The sequence below is a fragment of the Cygnus atratus genome, chromosome 13, assembly GCF_013377495.2.
Source record: "Cygnus atratus isolate AKBS03 ecotype Queensland, Australia chromosome 13, CAtr_DNAZoo_HiC_assembly, whole genome shotgun sequence".
NCBI lineage: Eukaryota > Metazoa > Chordata > Aves > Anseriformes > Anatidae > Cygnus > Cygnus atratus.
In genome coordinates this window covers 13,830,236-13,848,384 of record NC_066374.1, presented here as the reverse complement: position 1 = coordinate 13,848,384, position 18,149 = coordinate 13,830,236, and the positions used below count along the sequence as shown (strand labels likewise).

Genomic DNA, 18,149 nt, shown 5'->3' with positions numbered 1-18,149 from the left:
CTCATTCTGGAGGGAACATCTCCCCTCTTGTGCCACCATGAAGCCAAATCCAGGCCTTAGCCAGAAAACCTCCATCCTACTCTCCCACTGAATATGGGGCCCATTTGTCCCCTTCTGTTAAGCCAGGTCCCAAGTGTCCCCTTTGCACAGGCAATATAACGGAGGCAGCACCAGCATCCTCCGAGCGGTAGGGTTTGGCACCAAACAACCATCAGTGTGAAATCAGACCAGGAAAGAAAACACCAAAAACCAGCTTCATCTGTGCAACCCAAACCACCGGCGTGACTGGGGAAGCCCCGGAGGTGCCAATTCACAGTAGCCTCCCTGGCACGTGGCACTGCCACAAAACCCCCCCGAGCCTGAGCCAAAGGGATGAGGGAAGTGAAGGCTCCCATCGCCCACGGGGCTGCGTGGCGCTCAGAGCACCGCCCGCTGCGTCCCGCCACCCAGTGTGGGGTCAGCGACTGCAATGCAATGGGAAGCAGGCGAGCAGGGCTGGTCTTTCTAGGGACAGGAAAAGATCATTTGCTAGGTTAATGGTTGGACTTGATGATCTTAGAGGTCTTTTCCAGCCTGAATGATTCGGGAAGGGATGCTAGGGCAGGCTTGTCGTATCAGCAGCCACATCACAGCCACACAGCCCTAGGCTTGGTGGCACAAGCTGGGGGGGACCCCACTTGGAAAGTGGTATCACGACCTTTGTTTGAGGAAAACAAACAAAACCAAAAGCCTCATTTCTTATACAAACCTAAAACCCAATACATTTCCCAGTGGGATCAACACTTGCAAAGCCACATGAGCACCATCCCCAGCAGATGACCATGCTGTTCTCCTGCCATGGCTCATCGATGTCCCTCTGTGCCACTCCCGCCAATGTGCCCAATGTATTCACCTCCCCCTCAGCCCCTTTTCACTTTACTCAGAACAAAGAAAAATCAGCTCACAAACTATAAATTCCACACCCAGAGAAGTGACAGAGAGGCCCCACAGTGAGGGAAAAATCAATGTATTGACGACCTTCAAACTTTCCACGGGGAGAGGAAAACTGTCCGCCACGGCACCGAGGAGGGGAGGAGAACAAAGCCGCTCAGGAGAAGGCCACGGTCTCAAATTCACAGCTGGATGGCAGCACACGCATCTCCTCCCCTCCCACGCATTACCTCTCATCTGCATCCCACAGGCTATTTTTGGCAAGCGAAGAAACAGAGGCAAGAAACAAAAGCCCCAGGAAAGACAGCGGCACAAGGCAAGGAGCCCCACTTGCAGGGGGAGGCAGCAGCTGTTGTTGCACAATTTCATTTAGTGGTTTTTCAGCCCAACAGCATTTCTGCTCCTGAAGGTTTCCTGCGCCTGAGGGCAAGCACTTCCCTCCCCACCCACTCGCACCCATCCTGCTTTTTCTCCCTTCTCAGACTGCACCACTTTGATCATTTTTTCTTTTCCCTCCTGAAGTATTCAAGACCCTATCCCCACGGTGGCCACGCACATCCCCAACCCCACACCGTCCCTGCCACCCCTCACTGCCCCCGCCAGCCCGTCCTGCAGGGGCTGCCTGGGTTTTGGCAGCAGCAGGGACGCAGCCAAACCTGTGCCCGTGTAGGTGCTGACCAGTCCCTGCCACCCCGTGTATGGCAGCTGCAGTATCTGACCTGACGCAGCATCCAAAGCAGACAGCCCTGCAGGGTCCAAGTAGGTGCAGGAATCTTCTCTTCTAGCCAGGTGCTGTAAATCCCCCTAAATGAGCCCCTACAGCTGTACCTCATGCCTCATCACTGCCCTCCTGCCCCCTGCTCCAGCCCAACCTGGCCAAAATGTGCCCAGCCTGGCCAAAATGCATCCAGCGCTGCCCAGCCCCAAATCCCACTGTGCCCCAAGAAGGGTGCAGAGGCTGCCCCAGGAAGTGTTTGGGACTGGCCGTCCCCACTGTGCCCCTGCACTGCCCTGCTGCCCTCTTAGCCCCCAGACCCCGAGCAGGGCCCCAGGAAGCCTCAGCATGCCCCAAGCAAGCCCCAGCCCCAGGTGAGAAGGGGCGGTGGCATCCGAAGCAAAGTGCCCAGCCGCAGATGTCCTAATTCATTGCTTGCGTTAGTTGTAGCGTGGTGGCGTGCAAAGCCCTGCACTAGCACATGTTGTGGGGCACACAGCTATGCAGCCTGCACGGTGCTTTGGATGTGCTCAGAAAGGGGGACCCTAAATGTCGAAATAAACTGCAAAACAACCATGGCCACACTCACCTCATCACGCTAGGCAGTTTCCCATGCACTTTGGGTTAGTCTCTCTTTTCTGTCCACAAACACAAGGCAGTTTTAGCTCTAGTTAAATAAACAGTTTTATACATAGCATTGGACAAGAACAGTCCATTCTCTGGCAAAGTTATACAGCTTTGGAGAACAGCCACCAAACTGCAAATTAAATTACAGCGATACCAGGCTGGCAGCCTCCGAGCAATCCTCTACTGAATTTGGGAGGGACCAGCGGCAGGCACCCACCACTGGCAATGCCCTGTGCAACGACTGCCCCGTCCGTCCTGGCGCTGCCTGCAGTTGAGCACTACAGCAGGAGCAGGTCCGCAGCCTCAAGCCAAGCAAACCCTAACGAGTGCTCAAATCTGAAATCTCTTCCACTTGCAGACCTGCTGACTTGTAAGAGTATTGCCAATCTTTGTGCTCAGGTGAGTATCACCTGGATATTTAAAATCACTGTACCAGCAGCCTTGTGTCCTGCTATGGCTCAGCTCACCCTCCCTGTGTGTCAAGCTGGAGAAGAGGGTCAGGGGATGCCCTGGTGAGCTGTGTCACCTGGGTGCCCCTGCCTGAGAGCATGTCCTGCCCGTCTACATTGTCCTGCTCTCCTGCAGCACCAGAAAATGTGCCACTGTGGACACATCCATCCTCATGAGGACAGCCGGGAGATGCTCTACATGTGCTTCTTGGAGGACTTGGAAGAAAGCTGTTTCTGCCACCCCTGTGCTTTCCTGGTCCTCCTTCCAGGGGAAGACAGGCCTCGGGGGAGGAAGCTGGTCCAAATCTGACCATGGTGGCCAATGCCCCTTCCACAGGGTCTGAAATAATCCACAGGCAGAGGACCCTCAACCTGGGAGGAGGACAGCCTCATGAGCACATTCAGCTCACCAAGAGCAGAGCACCACCAGAGCCTTACCAGAGCTCTGGGCTGAAATCAGCGGCCACCCCTTGGCCACCAATAGCCCCTCTGGTGTGGGGCGAATTCCGCCCAGTGCAAACCTGGCCAAGGCAATGCCACTCTGAGCAAGAAGGCTTGTTGAGCTCTGTAGATAGCTACGGGTGGAAAAAAGGGAGTTCTCAAGATAACACAGGCAGTTAGGGTGGCAACGATGCATCACCAGCAGCCACCACGTAAGGACAGTGCATGGCTGATTGATTCCTTTAGAGGAGACGTTCCTAAGCCTTTTAATGTTTTTTCCGTTGATGTTTTGTAAGCAGATTGGTACAGGAGATAAGCATGAACCTAGCGTGGAGGGAGTACCCTGAGCCATCCTATGGTGTTAGGAAAGAAAGGCTGCTGCTAGAGCCTGCTAAATAAAGCTTATGTGGTACAACGGAGCCATCCTCCCTGCCAGGCGAGCGGGGCACGGTGGCACACAGCCCCAGCACCTCCCAAATGGTCAGCAATGAAAGAAAACAGCAAAGTGCAGACAATGACAGCTTCAAACTTTGTTCCATTTCTGTTCTTAGGGCCCCTTGGCCCCCATTAATAAATAACAAAATATACAAATTAACAAACAAGGACAATAAAGAGGCAGAGGAACATAAATACGGGAAACACGGAGAGCCACTTGGCTCAACAAAGTCGGGCTGGGCCTCCTGGGGGGGGGGGCGGCTTGGAGTGGCCCCCTCCTACAGCTTGAAGATGCCAAAGTAGGTGCTGCCATGGCTGTAGTTCACTATCGTTGAGTCTGTCACGTTGACAAAGATCATGTCGCCCTCCCGGAGCTCAAAGACACCTCCCTCCCGGATGGACTGGAGGTCACAAACAGCCGTGGACGTGCTGTGCGTGTTGAGTCCCTTCAGCAAGAGCCGGTCCTCTTCCATGGGGAGGTACAAATAAATATAGAGGGTAAACGGTGCCGAAGCCGCTGCCTTGGTGCAGAAGCTGACTTGTGCGTAGATGTAGTAGAGCCCTGCCTTCTCCACCTTCAGCTTCCCCTCGTGGTAGGATATCAAGCTGTTCATTGGGGCGTAGCTCGTCGTCTTCCACTCTAGCACTGTGAGGAGAAAGCACGGCTGTTGAGCTGGGACAGATCCAGCTTGGGAGGCTGATTTTTGGGGGATAGCCCCATGGATATTGGACATCACAGCGTCCATCCCCTATGGGGCAGGCAGGGTGGTGCTGTCCATCTCAGGACACCTTCTCCAGCCCATGGGACAGGGGTCCCTGTCTCCGAGGCCGGGGCGTGCTTAACCCCTGTTTCTGGTTGCTGGCCTGCCCTGCCACAAGCCCTTGTGTTGATGATGTGAGTGGAGGAGCGCTTTGCTTCCTTTGTCTAGCCAAGTGGAAATACTTGGGATGGAAGACTGCAAACAGTTGCCACTACAGGCCAAGTTCCCTGGTATCTCCATGGCTTTTGGTGGCCCAGCCTCCAAGCCCCGCAAGCACTTCCAGAACACCCTTCAGTTCATATATTCAGAGGCAGCCATCCCAAGCCACAGAGTTTTTCCAAGCTGGAAAAACTGCATTTCTTCCAAAGTCCTTTCTCCACTTAGCCTTCGCCAGCTCCTGGAGAAGGTAAGACTTCTCCAGGGAAGTACAAAAATGACCGTCCCTCAGGTTTGGTGCACTGGGTCCCTGGCAGGGTGCAGAGCTCCAAGGGTTTGCATGGTACGTGCTGCTCCCACCTCCCAGAGCTCTGCTCACCTCACAGACCTGCTGCTGCCATAGCTTTTGGGGCACTAGTGGTGTCCTTGGAGCAGCTCATGGACATTAATTCTGACTGGAGCCAGCACAGAGAGCTGAGGGGCAGAAACCAGGAAACTATGGCCATGGGTGTTGAGCCGGGCTACGGCTCTGGGAAGGGTTCTGCACCTCCTTCCTACAGAGACAATCATGCAAGCAGTGAGAGTGAGCAAACCAGCTCCAAACCCTGCTCCAGGGAGAACCACACGCAGCCTGTGGTCTGTGCCCGTGCATCCCACGGGGACACCCCTGCTCCCCACCACTGAGCTGCGGAGTCAGCTCCAGGCAGCCTGCTGAGCGCGGGGCAGCGTCAGCCTGCTTTGTAATCGCAACAAGTGCTCGAGCGGGGAGTTTTAAAATGCAGCTAGCATCTCGCTTCTTTGATCTTATCTAACACAGAGCTTTCCACAGGTAGACTGAGCTCTGGGTGAATTGCTGCGTCAGAGATGGAAAGAGCAGTTGCTGATTACTGGCAGTTACTCCAGAATTAAATCAAACATGCTCAGATTGAGAAATCCTTGCCAGATTGAGAGGCTGACCTTGCAAACTCTTATTCACCTCGGCTAGCCCTGCTCTTGCAGCTGGGAGGTTTGCTGTGCCATGGGACATGCTCCTGTGCTGGAGGTGCAGTGTCCCCGTCCCTGTTGGATACCCACCACCATGCCCAGCCCTGCCTGGTGGCACCGAGGGATCTGCCTTACCTGGCACCGCCTTGCTGCTCCTCTGCCCTGCCAGGTGGGCTGCAATCGGCTGCCTCTTCTCGGCTGAAATTGGGAAAGGCCAGTGTTACTGAAGGCCGAGCACCCTCTCTCCCCCCTGCAGCATGGCTCTCTACTAGGACAGCAGTGCCTCCCAGCCTTGGGGTTTCCCCAGGGGCCAAATCCAGCTCAGAGACACAGTCTCCAAAGCAGCCCCTGAGTGAGGCAAGGTCTGGCCCCTTCTTAGCAACGACAGGACCTGGACGTGTCCGCTCCTTACCTGCCACAGATGTCTCATTCCTGCTCTTCGAGTGGGGGTGCTCGTGGCCTGCAAGGAGAAAAGGTTGCGGTTTTAATTTTGGGTTCATTTTCATTGACTTTGTGCAGTGCAGCTGACTGGCGAGATAGCCATGCCTGGTGCCCGGTCTCTGCCAGCTCTGTGTCGTGCACAGTCCTACCCCCATGGGGACGCCCTGCTATGCCCGGCTGACCCCACCATGGGCACCAAAGGACCAAACCCTTTCCCCTGCAGCCGCTCATCTCCCTGCCCTCCAGCAGCACCAGGACACTCACCTCTTTGCATTTCAAACTTTGGCCACTCCTTGTTGGCTGCCCCATCCTGAAACAACAGCAAAAATATACATTCAAAACATATATTCTTACATTTCTAAAGTATAATATTTTAAGATGTACAAATCAAACATTGGAAAAGCCTACCAAGCCCCCCAGGACTGTGCGTGGCCATGGTCTGCCCTGATTTTTGCAGAAGGCGGGGTTGCAAGGCTTTTGTTCTTAGGTTTAAAATGCTGTGCAATTAATTTAAAAAATGCTGTGCAATTAAAATGTTGTGCAAGGTGGCTCTTCTGCACCCAAGTGAGAAAAGTCTCTGGACTGGCGGGAGGTGATGTCCCTGAGCCATGGGGAGGCATTTGCATAACACCTTCCTCCTCCTCCTCCTCGCAGGAGCTGTGCTGCCTGGCCCAAGCCCTGCACCATCATCAATGTCTAGGCAAAGAGAACATAAAGGTTCTCCCACCATCAAGTGGCCACGAGCATCCTCATGCCCATCAGGTGCAGGATGCAACAAGGTGCCAGACAGCAGAAAATCAATATTTTTCAGGCCACGATGGAGCACAGGGGTGGCAGCTCCATCCCACCCCACCTTGGCCATGCCACAGTTGGGTGCGCTCTGCTCAAGCCCGCTTTGAGAAAAAATGGATGAGAGTGATGTCAATACAGTGTAAAAACATAGTGTTAAAAAGAAAAGTATAAAAAAGGGCACGTGCTCAGCAGCCCCAATATTAAGGACACCCCTGGCTTTCAAAAAAGCTTTGGGTGATGTGTGTGTGTCTGGGATCCTCCCTGCACCTTCAGCAGGGTCTGTATCCACTCAACAGCAATCTACCTTGTACTGGAGGTCCTTGAAGCCTTTTAAAATTTTTTCACAGTCCAATAACGTCGACTTCTGACCTTCTGCTGTTTGACATTTCTGTACTTTCCTCAGGAAGATGTAGTCTTCATTTAAGCTCAACGCCTCTTCCATCTGCCGGCGGGGGAAAGAAGAGAGGGTCAATGGGCCGTTACTGGGAAAAGCAGGAGCGCAGCCAGGCGATATCTACCCCTTCCCACAAGAAACTGCAGCTTGGAAGCTCGGTGGCAGTTGCTCAGCTTTGGGAGGAGAGGGGCAGACTCCCACAAGCAGCCGGCATGGCATGTGCGCACACATCCACCAGGAGCTGCACCGACCCGCTGGCTTGCAGCGCTGGGTGAGAGGAGAGCTGCTCCCACCCTCCTGGACTTGCATCAATAACTAATTTATATTTTCCGCTCTACTTTTTACAAAAGGTGGCTGGCAAATGTGCATCTGACTGCATTTATGATAGTGGCACAGAAATGCCAGCGAGCAGTTTGGGCAGGCTGCTGGGAAGCCTGCCTAGCCCACCAGGGGCAGCTCCTTGGTTTTGGGTAGCTTATTGGCTAAACAAGCTGCCAAAAGGCCAACACAGCTTGTGAAGTGTGGCTGAATTCTGCCAGGAGTTTCAGATTAAAAAAAAAAAAAAAAGATAAAAAAAATCGGAAAGCTGAAAAAGAATGATATATATATAATCATATATATATATATTGATATATATAATTATATACATAATATATAATTATACATTATATATACAATTATAATATAAATATAATAATGTAATATAATATAATATAATGTAATTATATTTATATAATTATTTATATACATATATGAAAAGATTGATTTTTTAAATGACACCTGTTTTCAGAAAAACTAATATTTGGCTAGGCAACAAAGAGAAGTCCAGGCTGACTTCTGGCAACGCTGGGTCAGGTTTAAAACCTGCCACGAGCACTGCAGAGAGCTGCAATCCTCCTGCCCCTTACGACTGCGCCTCATCTGCTCTGCTCCAGTGGGGCAGATGCCACGGCCCGGAGCTGCCACACTTGGCTCCACAGAGACCCCCAGCCCCCAGGCTGTAGCGCTCGATGCAGCAAAGTCCCCCTCCCACCCTCTGCTCCAAGCCACCCAGCTCAGATTTGCTGCCTGCCCGTGAAGATCGGCAGTCACCCACTTGTATCTCAATTCGGATCAAGAAAACACATTTAAAACCCACTTATATAAATCTTATCTTTGCATCTGCTGAGGAGATGGGTTTTCTGTAACTGGTAGTCTATGTGTTTTCTGCTTTGGGAAAGAAATGTTTTAGATCGGTGACTTTAAGCATCATGCAGTGCAGCTGCAGTCATAGCAACCTCAAAAACAGTTTTTCAATTTTTTTAAATTTTCGGTATGTATTGTCCCATGTGTGGGACAGGATTATGGATATTGTGTCCCTTTCATAAAAATAAAGACAAATTATTAAGATCCACTGTTTCCTTCCCAAAGCAGAAAGACAGAATCTAAAGTGAGATGTTGGTAAAATTAATACATGCAAACACAGAAAAAAATCATTTCTGGACTCCCTCCTCCTCCTGATGAGCGTCCCGGTGCTGCCAGGTGCCATGGCACCAGAACGACCACCAGGTAACCCGAAAAACCTGAAACAGTCCTTTGTGTTTGAGCCCCCTCTCCTCTCCCAGACTGGCCACTGTCTGCCAGGTTTGCTCTTAGCAGCTCCTCTTTATTGACCCGTTCTCTCTTTGTTAATGAAGGGAACAGGTCTCCTCCTCTGCGTACATCTTCACTTAGTGGCAAATTAAAGCAGAAATAAGAACATGGGTGTATAAACACCACTCCTGCATCAGCCCAGTGGCCATCATCATCTTGCACCATATTCATCCTGAGGGTGATCAGGGCTCTCCACACCGAAGGCAAATTGTGTTAGCAATCCAGCAGAGACACCCTTATTTCTACACTTACCTTATCCATCTTCATGTGAAGATACAAACAGAAGAGTACAGTCCCGATCGTCTGTACTAACATAAATACAGCGAGGAAGCACATGAACATTTTCATGGTGCTGGGAGAGGTGCTGCTCATGGACCGGGGTGCAGCAGAGCTGTAGGCTTCATTCATCCTCCGGGCACGTTGCTGGGGCGCCTTCAAATGATCTGCTTGCAAGTAGCATGAGAACTGTTGTGTGAGCACCCGCTGCTCAAGGGATACAGGTTGCAGCAACCTACACTTCCTGGAAAAAAACCTTCGTAGTGGGTACGTTTGTTCACTACCATCTCCCACAACAAAAAAAAAAGGTTACTTAGACTTTCTTCTCTGGTTCACTTCCATGCTTTTTCCTACCATCCTACCAGAAGCAGATATCGATTCTTATTCCGTATATTCATATTTGCCTTCGAAACACTCCTGACTCTGCCCCGGTGTTTTTTTCCTGTTGTGGATGAAAGCCTCATGACTAGTCATCCTCAGAGCAATGAAGACTGTGAATCCACGGGCAGCACTGCTGAATGGTGGTGCGGGCTGCCAGGGGTTAGGAAGCACTTGGGAAGTCAGCTGTTTCTCAAAAGGAGAAGAAAGGCTTTCTGCTCTCTCTTTTCTTCATGAGAAGGACAATTGTGCAGTGAGGATGCTTGGCTGAGGCAGGTGGGTTGTGCTGGCTCCTGGCCTTCCCTCGTGCTCCCCGTAGGTGAAGTCTGCCCAAGTAAGATGGATGCCCCTGGGGAAAGGGACATCTCTTTGGGCACTGGGACCCCAATGTGGATGTCGTGCTCCTTGATGGACAGCCAGAAGGACTTTGGGTCTCAGTGCTTGGCCACCAGTTTGGAGAGACAAGTTTTGAGCCGTTTTCCCAATACCACAGTGAGGTTCTTACCCTGCATCCATGGGCACAAGGATCCTCAGATCGTACTCCCATTTACACATATGATATTTATTATCTGGGCGTAAAAATGGCTACAGGGGACATTGCCGCTCCTGACAGCCACTGACGTCCCAGCACAACCTCCATGCAACTTCAGGCGACCCGTGTCCTCCCCACGTCCCTTGGCCCAGCAGCAGAGGTGTGGTCCTGCCCCTGAGCATCCCCTGCCCATGTTTCCAGCTCTTCAGGCATCTGACACTACACAGCCATGCAGGACCCATACAAAAATTCATGGTAAATGCAGAGGGGCCTTGCTTTCAAGAAGGGACAGGTCTCCTTTGCTCCATGCTAGAGCAAAGAGGATGAAGCTGGGCTGCCAGGCTGCCTGCACGGGGGCTGGGGCGCTAGTTTAAAGGCAGCGATCAAACCATCATGCAAAGTTGTTTTGAAAGTAACAGCCTGAAGGCAACGGTCTTATCAGATGTGCATGCAGCAAATAAAGGGCCGGATCCTGCCAGCAGCAGAAGGGCACTGAGCAGGGTGCTGCTTGCCTGGCAGCCACAGCAGAGGGTGGCACTCAGCACTGTGGGGTTGCTCAGCACGGCAGGATGGGGTCCAGCATTCGCTTTTTCTATCTACCCAATCTCTCGCATCCTGTCCTGTGTGGTTAGGGTGCTCTTAGCTGCAAATGCAAGCTCTGGTAACAAAGCACAAACATCTCTGCAACTCAGTCAGCTTTTGACCTTGGCAGGTTACCATGTGCCTAAATATAGCACCCAAATCACAAACGTGTGACAGCGCCAGGGTCTTTGTCGGCAGCAATTCAGTGACCAGGCAGAGTCCCGCCTGGGGCTGATGTCCTGATGGTGCTCTGGGGCCATGCATTCCCTTGCCAGGGCTGCCACCTCCCTGTACCAAGGGGAGCTTTGGGATGGGTCTGTAGCACACCCCACACACACACAGAGCCTGAGGGCTCTGCCAACCAGTGCTTTCCTTCCTTTCTATCTTAAAATTGGTGTTACCTTTAGAAATGCCAGCCCTAGCCCCCTGGCAGGGGTCTGAGCTGACACCAAGCTCCCAGGCACTGACTGCCGTGGAGAGCTTTCCACCTTCACCAGCAAGAAGCTGTTTCATGGTGGACATCTCCAAGGACACCCCATGGCACTGAGGGCCACAGCTGTGCTGCTGTACGGGGCTTGGGGCCATGGCGAGCACCAGCGCCCGTTCTCCAAAGTCTTTGTCCCATGCATTGACCAGATGGCAATCACCAACATTTTCCAAGGCTCTTCAGAGTTTCCTCTGAACTGAAGAGTTATGTTTGGAGGAAGTCTTCATATGAGAAACAAAACGACGTGAGAAGTCATTACTTAATACTTTCCCCGAATCCTGAGTGTCAGGACTCAGAGGCAGTCGATAATGTGTGAAACCACAGCAGTGAGTGATGCAGAGAGCAAGTGAGGTTTTGCACAGCTATTCCTGAGCCCTGGCCGTCCCCATCAGATGAAACTTTTTCAAAGACGTTTCTGGATAGTCACCCATCACCATTTCACTGAAATGAGAAGAAGCTGCAGGTAATGACGGAAAAAACCCGGCACAGCTCTGGCCGCATTGCACATACCTGGCTGGGGAGACAGGAGTTTGGTGAGGATGAGGAATGGCTCCCCTTCAGCATCCCCAACATGAAACATCGACAGAGGGCTGGCCAGCTTGCTCTGAAAACCAGGAAACCCGTACTCAGTAGTTACCAGTGCCCTGACAAAAAAGACGGGGTGGAAATTATGACGGGGGGGGGGGGGGGGGGAGATCCTGGCAAAGATTCGTCAGCACGCCTCGCTGGGAGGGCAGGCTGGCAGCTCCTCTTCAGGAAAACATTGCTTTGTATTGGCAACCCAGCCCTGGCCGTCTCCTCCAGCCCCCATCACCAGGTCCTGTGGTGGCTCCTGCTGGGGGCAGGAGCCCAAACCTATGAGGAGGTGTTGGCTGAGCTCTGGGCAAGGCAGAGCCCCGTCGGGCCATGCCCTCACCTCTGCTGGGCAGCGCCAGGCAGCCTGGTGGGTGCTCTGTCACTGTTTCACACAGATGGTAGGGATGGGGCAAGAGGCTCCGACTCCTCAAAGCTCACGTCATCTCTTGCCAGGGTCAGGTTGTGTCATGGCTGCACATCCTTGGCCGCTTGGCTGCTGTAGGAGCTTGGGGGAGTGTTGCAGAGAGGTGAGAGAGGGTCATGGTCTGGAGGGCTGATAGGCAACAGAGGAGGACCCAGTGCCTGAGGAAAGAGCCTGTCTACATGGGATTTCCCCGGGGAAGGTGAAGTTCACCTGCACCTGGTGACAAGCCCGTCGCTGAGCAACCAAAAGGGCTTTCTTTCACCCCAAACTCTCTGAACACAACCATAACCATCCGCTTGCGCACCCAAACGGGCACGGTTCCTCCGGCCAGATAACGCCTGGGTGAGACGATGGGAAAATGTGATCCATCGCTTGCATTCCTATTGACCTAGTTGCGGTATTTCCGCTGATCAGCAAATTGTCTCCACTGCACTCGGCACTCGGGGCTTTGTTTACCGAGAAAATATCCGGTTGCCTGCCACGGTGATCTGTCAAAGGCTGGGAGCAGTTCTGAATGCAGTAAGGTGAAAGCTAATGAAAAGAGAGTGATTTTTTGGGTGCCCGCTGTGGTTTCGTATAACTAGCTCTATAAATTGTGCTGCTCACCTCACATACTCTTTACAATTAACAAAGGCCAGGTGCTCTGAAGTACTAAGAACAATACATTCAGAAAGAGGATTTTATTCTGAGTCACAAAAGGAGTTTGCTTGCAATGCCGTGGGAGGGATGCAAAAGGGAACCTGTAAGAGAAACCTGAACTTGTCCCTTCAGTGCAGGGCTATGGTTAGAAGGGAAATTTGAGCTTGTCCATAATTTGTTTTGTCATTTCTTTAGATTTTCCTTCTGCTGTATCTCCCAAGTCTTCAGGATTACGCCTGTCACCAGAGAGACGGGACAGACAGAGCCAGAACGTCACAGAAAACATCACCAGCATCCGGAGAAAGAAAGGTTACATTGCAGTTTCCGTTCATTTCTTTAACTTTGTATGAATTAGAGAATGCTCGAGTCAAGAGTGGCAAGAAGCAGGCTCAAGGATAGGAGGAGAGGTCAATACTTGTGATGGTTACATCTCCCTGTGGAAGAAAACAGCAGATGTTGGCTGTAGATAATACTACTATAATAATACTACTGCGATAATGGCAGGCTGCAGCCTGGTCGTTCGTGGTGTCCTTCACCCATGGAGTCCCATGTGGAGGTCAGCAACCTTCCCAGGCTCCAGCAGGCGTGAACACGAGCCGTCCTGGGCTGTGACACAGCCTGGCTGCTGGGGAGCACCCGGGCTAAGGAGCCAGGGGCCAATGCCCATACAGGTGAGGGGACATCTGCCACCTCTCTGCCACCTTGCAGAGCAGCAAAGAGCAATGGGAAAAGGCTGCAGGGGACAGCACCAGGTGCTGCTGTCCCTCTGAGCTGCCCTGCTCCAAGGGCTGTCATCTCCTGTGCCCTTCCCACTGTCTGTCCTCTCCCCCAGCCCCTTGGATGCACTCCAAGCTGGTCTTTCCCAAGGGGGTCGGGGGGGGGTGAAGAGCCAGGAAAGGCAGAGGAACCAGCCCCACTGGAGGATGGAGAGCACCGAAGGGCACGTGGCTCTCGTCACATCTGGGCAGCACATGCCACATCTGGGCAGCGATGCCAGCCCTGCCGTGCTGAGCCACTGAGAGTGCGCATCTCCAAACTGCTGATGCAGAGCCTTCCTGCAGCCGTGAAACCACAAATGGCACTAGAAACTTCTTGCTGTGACGGCTGCACCTACCTCTCCCGGCTTCCTAAAAATAGAGCTTGGCACAGGGCACGCTGCAGCCCCGGCTCTGCCAAACAAGCGTGAGTCACCACGGAAGAAAGCAGGAGCACCCCGCACATCCCGGGGTGCAGCTCTGCCCAGCGCAGGGTGCAGAGACCCGGAGCCATCAAAGCCAAAGCGAAACGCGCTGGGGATGAGCAAAGCACACGGGAGGTTTTGCACCCAGCGGCCGCCTCCCACGGCAAGGTGCCATTGGGTGGGTGGGGGGGGGCCCAGCTTTATCTGTGCATCACCCCCGGCTCCCCAGCCCAGGACGGGACCAAAACAGCCACGGCATCTGCATCTGCGTGGGGCTGGCGAGCAAAACAAAAGTCTCGGGGGGAGAGGAGGAATGCGGCTGCTCCCCCCAAACCGTGGGGGTCAGCAGTGCCCACCAGGGCAGAGCCACCCACCCTTCAGCTCCCACCACCCCACAGGGATCCCCGCCGCCTGGGTGGGAAATGCCCCTAGGTCAGGGTCTCTACCTAAGGACGGGATCACAGCCCGCGGCCAAATTTCGGGATGTGAAATTATCAGACAATGGGGAATCACCCAAAGCTGATTTGGCAGCCTCTAATTTAATCTTTCGCCTTGCTCTCCCACTCTGAGCATTCCTCCAGCACCACCTCAACCCTCCAAAGCAGTACCCGTGCAGAGAAGGTGGCAGAGGTAGCAGGGTGCTGCTGGAGCTGTTTGGGCTTCTGTCCACGCATGCCGCATGGTTTGTGTCACCAGGCAATCTGGAAAGCAAAGGCACGTTGTGTTGTACTCCTGTCTCATCACTCCATGTGAGATCGGCCACGCTCCGAGTGGTGACAGCAGGGGCTGGAAAGGCTGGTTGCTAAATCTTATTAATGCTTCTTCTTGCATTAAAGTAGAATTTAGAGACTGTGGAGAAGATGGTGGCCAAACCCACTTGAAGGGGTCCCCCCAGAAGTGCTGGACAGTGGGAGAAGTGGTGTCTGCTTGGGAGACACCCAGCGTGCATCCCCTTGGGTCACTGGGATCCCTTGGGATCCTGCACAGCCCCGAGGTGAGAAAGAGAGTCATGCTGCTGAAAATAACAGGAGGCAGGATGGCAGGGGTGAGCTGCCGAGTGGGCGAGCCTGCTCGAGGGAGGCAGACAAAGAGAAAAGCTTTAGCCCCTGCCTGGGACTGACCATACCATGGAGAAGGCAGCACCTGCATGTAAATCCACACGCTGCCACACTTCCCTAATAAATGCTCAGTCTGAGAGCCCAAGCGACACGATGCACACACGTCCTGAGCCAGCCAAACCGATCCCGAATCTCTCACAGAGCAACGCGAAGGCAGGGTAGCATCGCCTTCAGTCGTGTGCAACAGATACTGCAACGGTAACCCACAGCGCTTCGGTCTCAGCGCTGGCAGCAGCGAAGCTTTGAGCCGGGCTCGTGGGTGTTGCTGCGCCTGCCAGGAGCCCTCTACCCGTGCCCCATCCCGGCCGTGCTGCAGCACCACGGCCTCGGCTGGTTTGCAGCAGGCCTGGCCACAGCTCGCTCCGAGGCCACGCCGCAATGGCCCGAGCCTTGGGACGCGATCTCGCTAACAAATCCAAGACAAAATCCCTGTGAGCTTGCGAGAGATGCGGCAGAGAGCGGATGCTAAAACAACTCTGCCATCTACTGACTCCTCGGCTCCCCTCCCTCCCCTGCCCATCCCTCCATCCCTGCTGCAGCCACGCTGAGGCTAAAAACGAAGCGTCTGGCCGGATCAGAGCACCATCGCCTCTCTGGTGAAATTAAAAGGAAATGACACAGGCAGAGGTGGAAATAGAAGAAAAACAGCCCTGAAGGCCTCAGGCCTGGCGTCGTGCACCCGTCACCCTGCCAGCATGGGAAGGCACCTCTTGGGCTGAGCCCTGGCCACGGGGTCAGCTCCCTCCTTCCAGCACTGCAAGGCAAAGGAGCCGCTGCTGCAGAAACTATCAGTGGGAGGCACCAGCCGCGAGGACGAGGACGTCACCTCGGGGTGCTTCTGCAGAGGAAAATGTCAGCAGCGTGGTGACAAATGTCAAACCTGCATCTCAGAGGCCACGCACAGCCTCTCCCCGTAGTCCGCTGGGGAGGTACCAGATGAGGACATTTCCATGGCCGTGCGGCAGCGGGATGATGCCACCAAAAGCATTGATGTGAGGGCGTGTAAAATGTTTCTTTCTAAAGAGGAGTGCACAGAGGAGCTGTGGCATGGCCATGGGCTCTCAGCTGGATGCACTGGAGCCTCAGGGTCCTGAGCTCTGCGCCGCTGCAGGCTCTGAGGTCCCTTATGCCCTCTCTTAGTGCCTTGGGTGAGCAGGGGACAGGGTGACAAAGCAAAGATCACAGCAGCTGCATAGACAGGCTGTTCCACAAATACAGTATTTTGCATACTTCGTTTTCAACACAGGCATCAATGACTAAAGGCTGTGCTGCAGCTCTAACTCTCCTGCTCACTCGCACAGCATCTCCATTAGAGCCAGGCACTTTTGTCACCAGGAAGCCCTGTTTCGAATAATTTTGTCATCTGCTGGAGAGAAGCAAGACTCTGAGCATCCTGCTGAGCTATCTGGCCTATGCATCCTTTCTGCAAAGGGTGCTTCACACTTGAAAATGAGTAATGAGGTCAACAGATGTGGCCTTACACAGCACCATGCAAAGGCACGGCATCGTGTAGCCCACCTCCACCGCTCCTTTCTGCCCTTTTCAGCCAGCCCCAGCACTTCTGATGGCACAGGCAGCTGCAGTGCCGAGATCCTGCTCCCACCTCCAGCCAAGCCCACCCCTCTCAGGCAGCATCACTTCTCCTTGGGTGTCTGCCTTTAGCTAGAAGGCACAAGGCTCCAGGAAAAGCTTGGAGATGCTGGCTCTGCCCACCAAAATTGTCTGTGCAATGGCTGGGAGCTGGCTCTGGCTCCGCAGGCAGTGGGTTGGAGCCTGAGCCAGGGTGGTCAGCAGGACCCTGGGCTTGGGAGAGGGCAGCAGGGCGAGCTGGGGGCTCAGGATGCTGTCTGGAGTTGGTTTTGCAAGGATGTCCCCAGCACCTTCACTCCTAAGGGAAGTAGCTATTTTCAGAGCCATCCAGATCTCCTCCATCACCTGCGTTTTGTGACCAGAAGGGGCTCAGTGCAGACAGCCTGCAGCTGATGGCGGCCTATCCCGGGCAGGCTTTAGACCATTTTAACACCCTGTTCTTCCTCCACCGCTCAGCCCACACCATGGCCCTGGAGCATCCCCTCCATGGGCTGGGAGTCCAGGTTGGCAGATCTGCTGCAGCCGTCCCCAGGCATGACCAGTGGTTTGTGTTTGTACTGCTGCTGATCGCTGTGAACGTCACCGTTGCAGCATCAGCCTTCTCCAAGGTGCCAAAGGGAGGGAGCAGAGAGGGTTTAGGCAGGCCAGGGCTCCCCCAGAGCTCCCCAAGTCAGACAAGAGTCATTTCCAAGAAGTGGCTGCAGACCCCGTGAATCACAGCTCAGGTGGGGAGCCGGGCATCTCCCTTCCTTCCAGGAACGCAACGGCAGAAAATGCTGCAGCCTCACCCCATGGCCCTCTGACACTGGGAACAAATTCGCTGCAGTTTCTGGGTACAAGTCAGCCTTACCAGCAGATGTGAAACACTTCTCGGAGCTTGCAGGCTGCTTGCAGAGGGCTGGGAGACGTCAGCTTGCCTCGTGTTCACCACAGGGGCCAGGCTCGCACCCAGGCGGCTGCTGCAGGGTGCTGCTGCGCTGGGAGCCCCGCACCCAGCCCCGGTCATGGCCGCATCCTGGCAAGAGCAGGGTGAAATGAGACAGCACCTGGAGTTCCTTGGGACAGCAGGATGGGGCTAAAAACCCACATGGAAGGAAACGGGAGCTAGCCACATGCAGCCTCCCCAGGGTCACATCACACTGGAGGAGCAAGCTGCACCTGGAAAGGGCTACTGCAAACTTACCCCACTTACCCTTAAATTGGACACAGAGCTCTGGGTGCATGTGCTGGGGCTGATCCTTACAGCAAACTGCAGAATTATGCGATTCAGCTTTCCTGCTAACATCCCAGTATAATGCTCCTACTGCCCCAGCAGATTTCTAAAAACCCTGAGAAATCTCTCTCTTGCTGCAAAACACCATGAAAGAAAAACCCACAGACCATGTTGAAGGAAAACACCCAATGTCATGAACCATAAGGAGAGAGAAAAGGATTGTGTTCAGGGAGGGGAAGAGCAACATGCTGCTCTCAAGAAACTGTCACCATTTTGCTGAGCCATGAGAAAACCTACCCACATAAGTGCTGAGTGTGGTCAGCCCTGTGCCTGTAACCTGGGGCAGCTGTGCTAGAAACGGGGCTGAGCGGTTTGAGAGAAAGGAAAGCAAACCCCA

The 18,149-nt window shown here is 53.7% G+C and overlaps 1 protein-coding gene across 1 annotated transcript; it reads right to left on the bottom strand.

The window, feature by feature from the left end:
- Positions 1-3,875: 3,875 nt before the first annotated feature.
- On the bottom strand, positions 3,876-9,165 carry CD40LG (CD40 ligand). Its single transcript, XM_035541744.1, has 6 exons — positions 9,010-9,165; positions 7,036-7,173; positions 6,204-6,249; positions 5,911-5,958; positions 5,634-5,696; positions 3,876-4,243 (listed from the first exon to the last, which is right to left on the bottom strand). The coding sequence occupies exons 1-6, from the start codon at positions 9,163-9,165 to the stop codon at positions 3,876-3,878; spliced, it is 819 nt and encodes a 272-aa protein (XP_035397637.1).
- Positions 9,166-18,149: the final 8,984 nt, after the last annotated feature.

Coding starts and splice junctions, on each gene's coding strand:
- CD40LG (XM_035541744.1), bottom strand. CDS start 9,165: ATGAATGAAGCCTACAGCTCTGCTGCACCCCGGTCCATGAGCAGCACC. Junction 6,250..7,035: donor TCAAGGACCTCCAGTACAAG/GTAGATTGCTGT, acceptor CTGTTGTTTCAG/GATGGGGCAGCCAACAAGGA. Junction 5,959..6,203: donor AAAGTTTGAAATGCAAAGAG/GTGAGTGTCCTG, acceptor TTCTCCTTGCAG/GCCACGAGCACCCCCACTCG.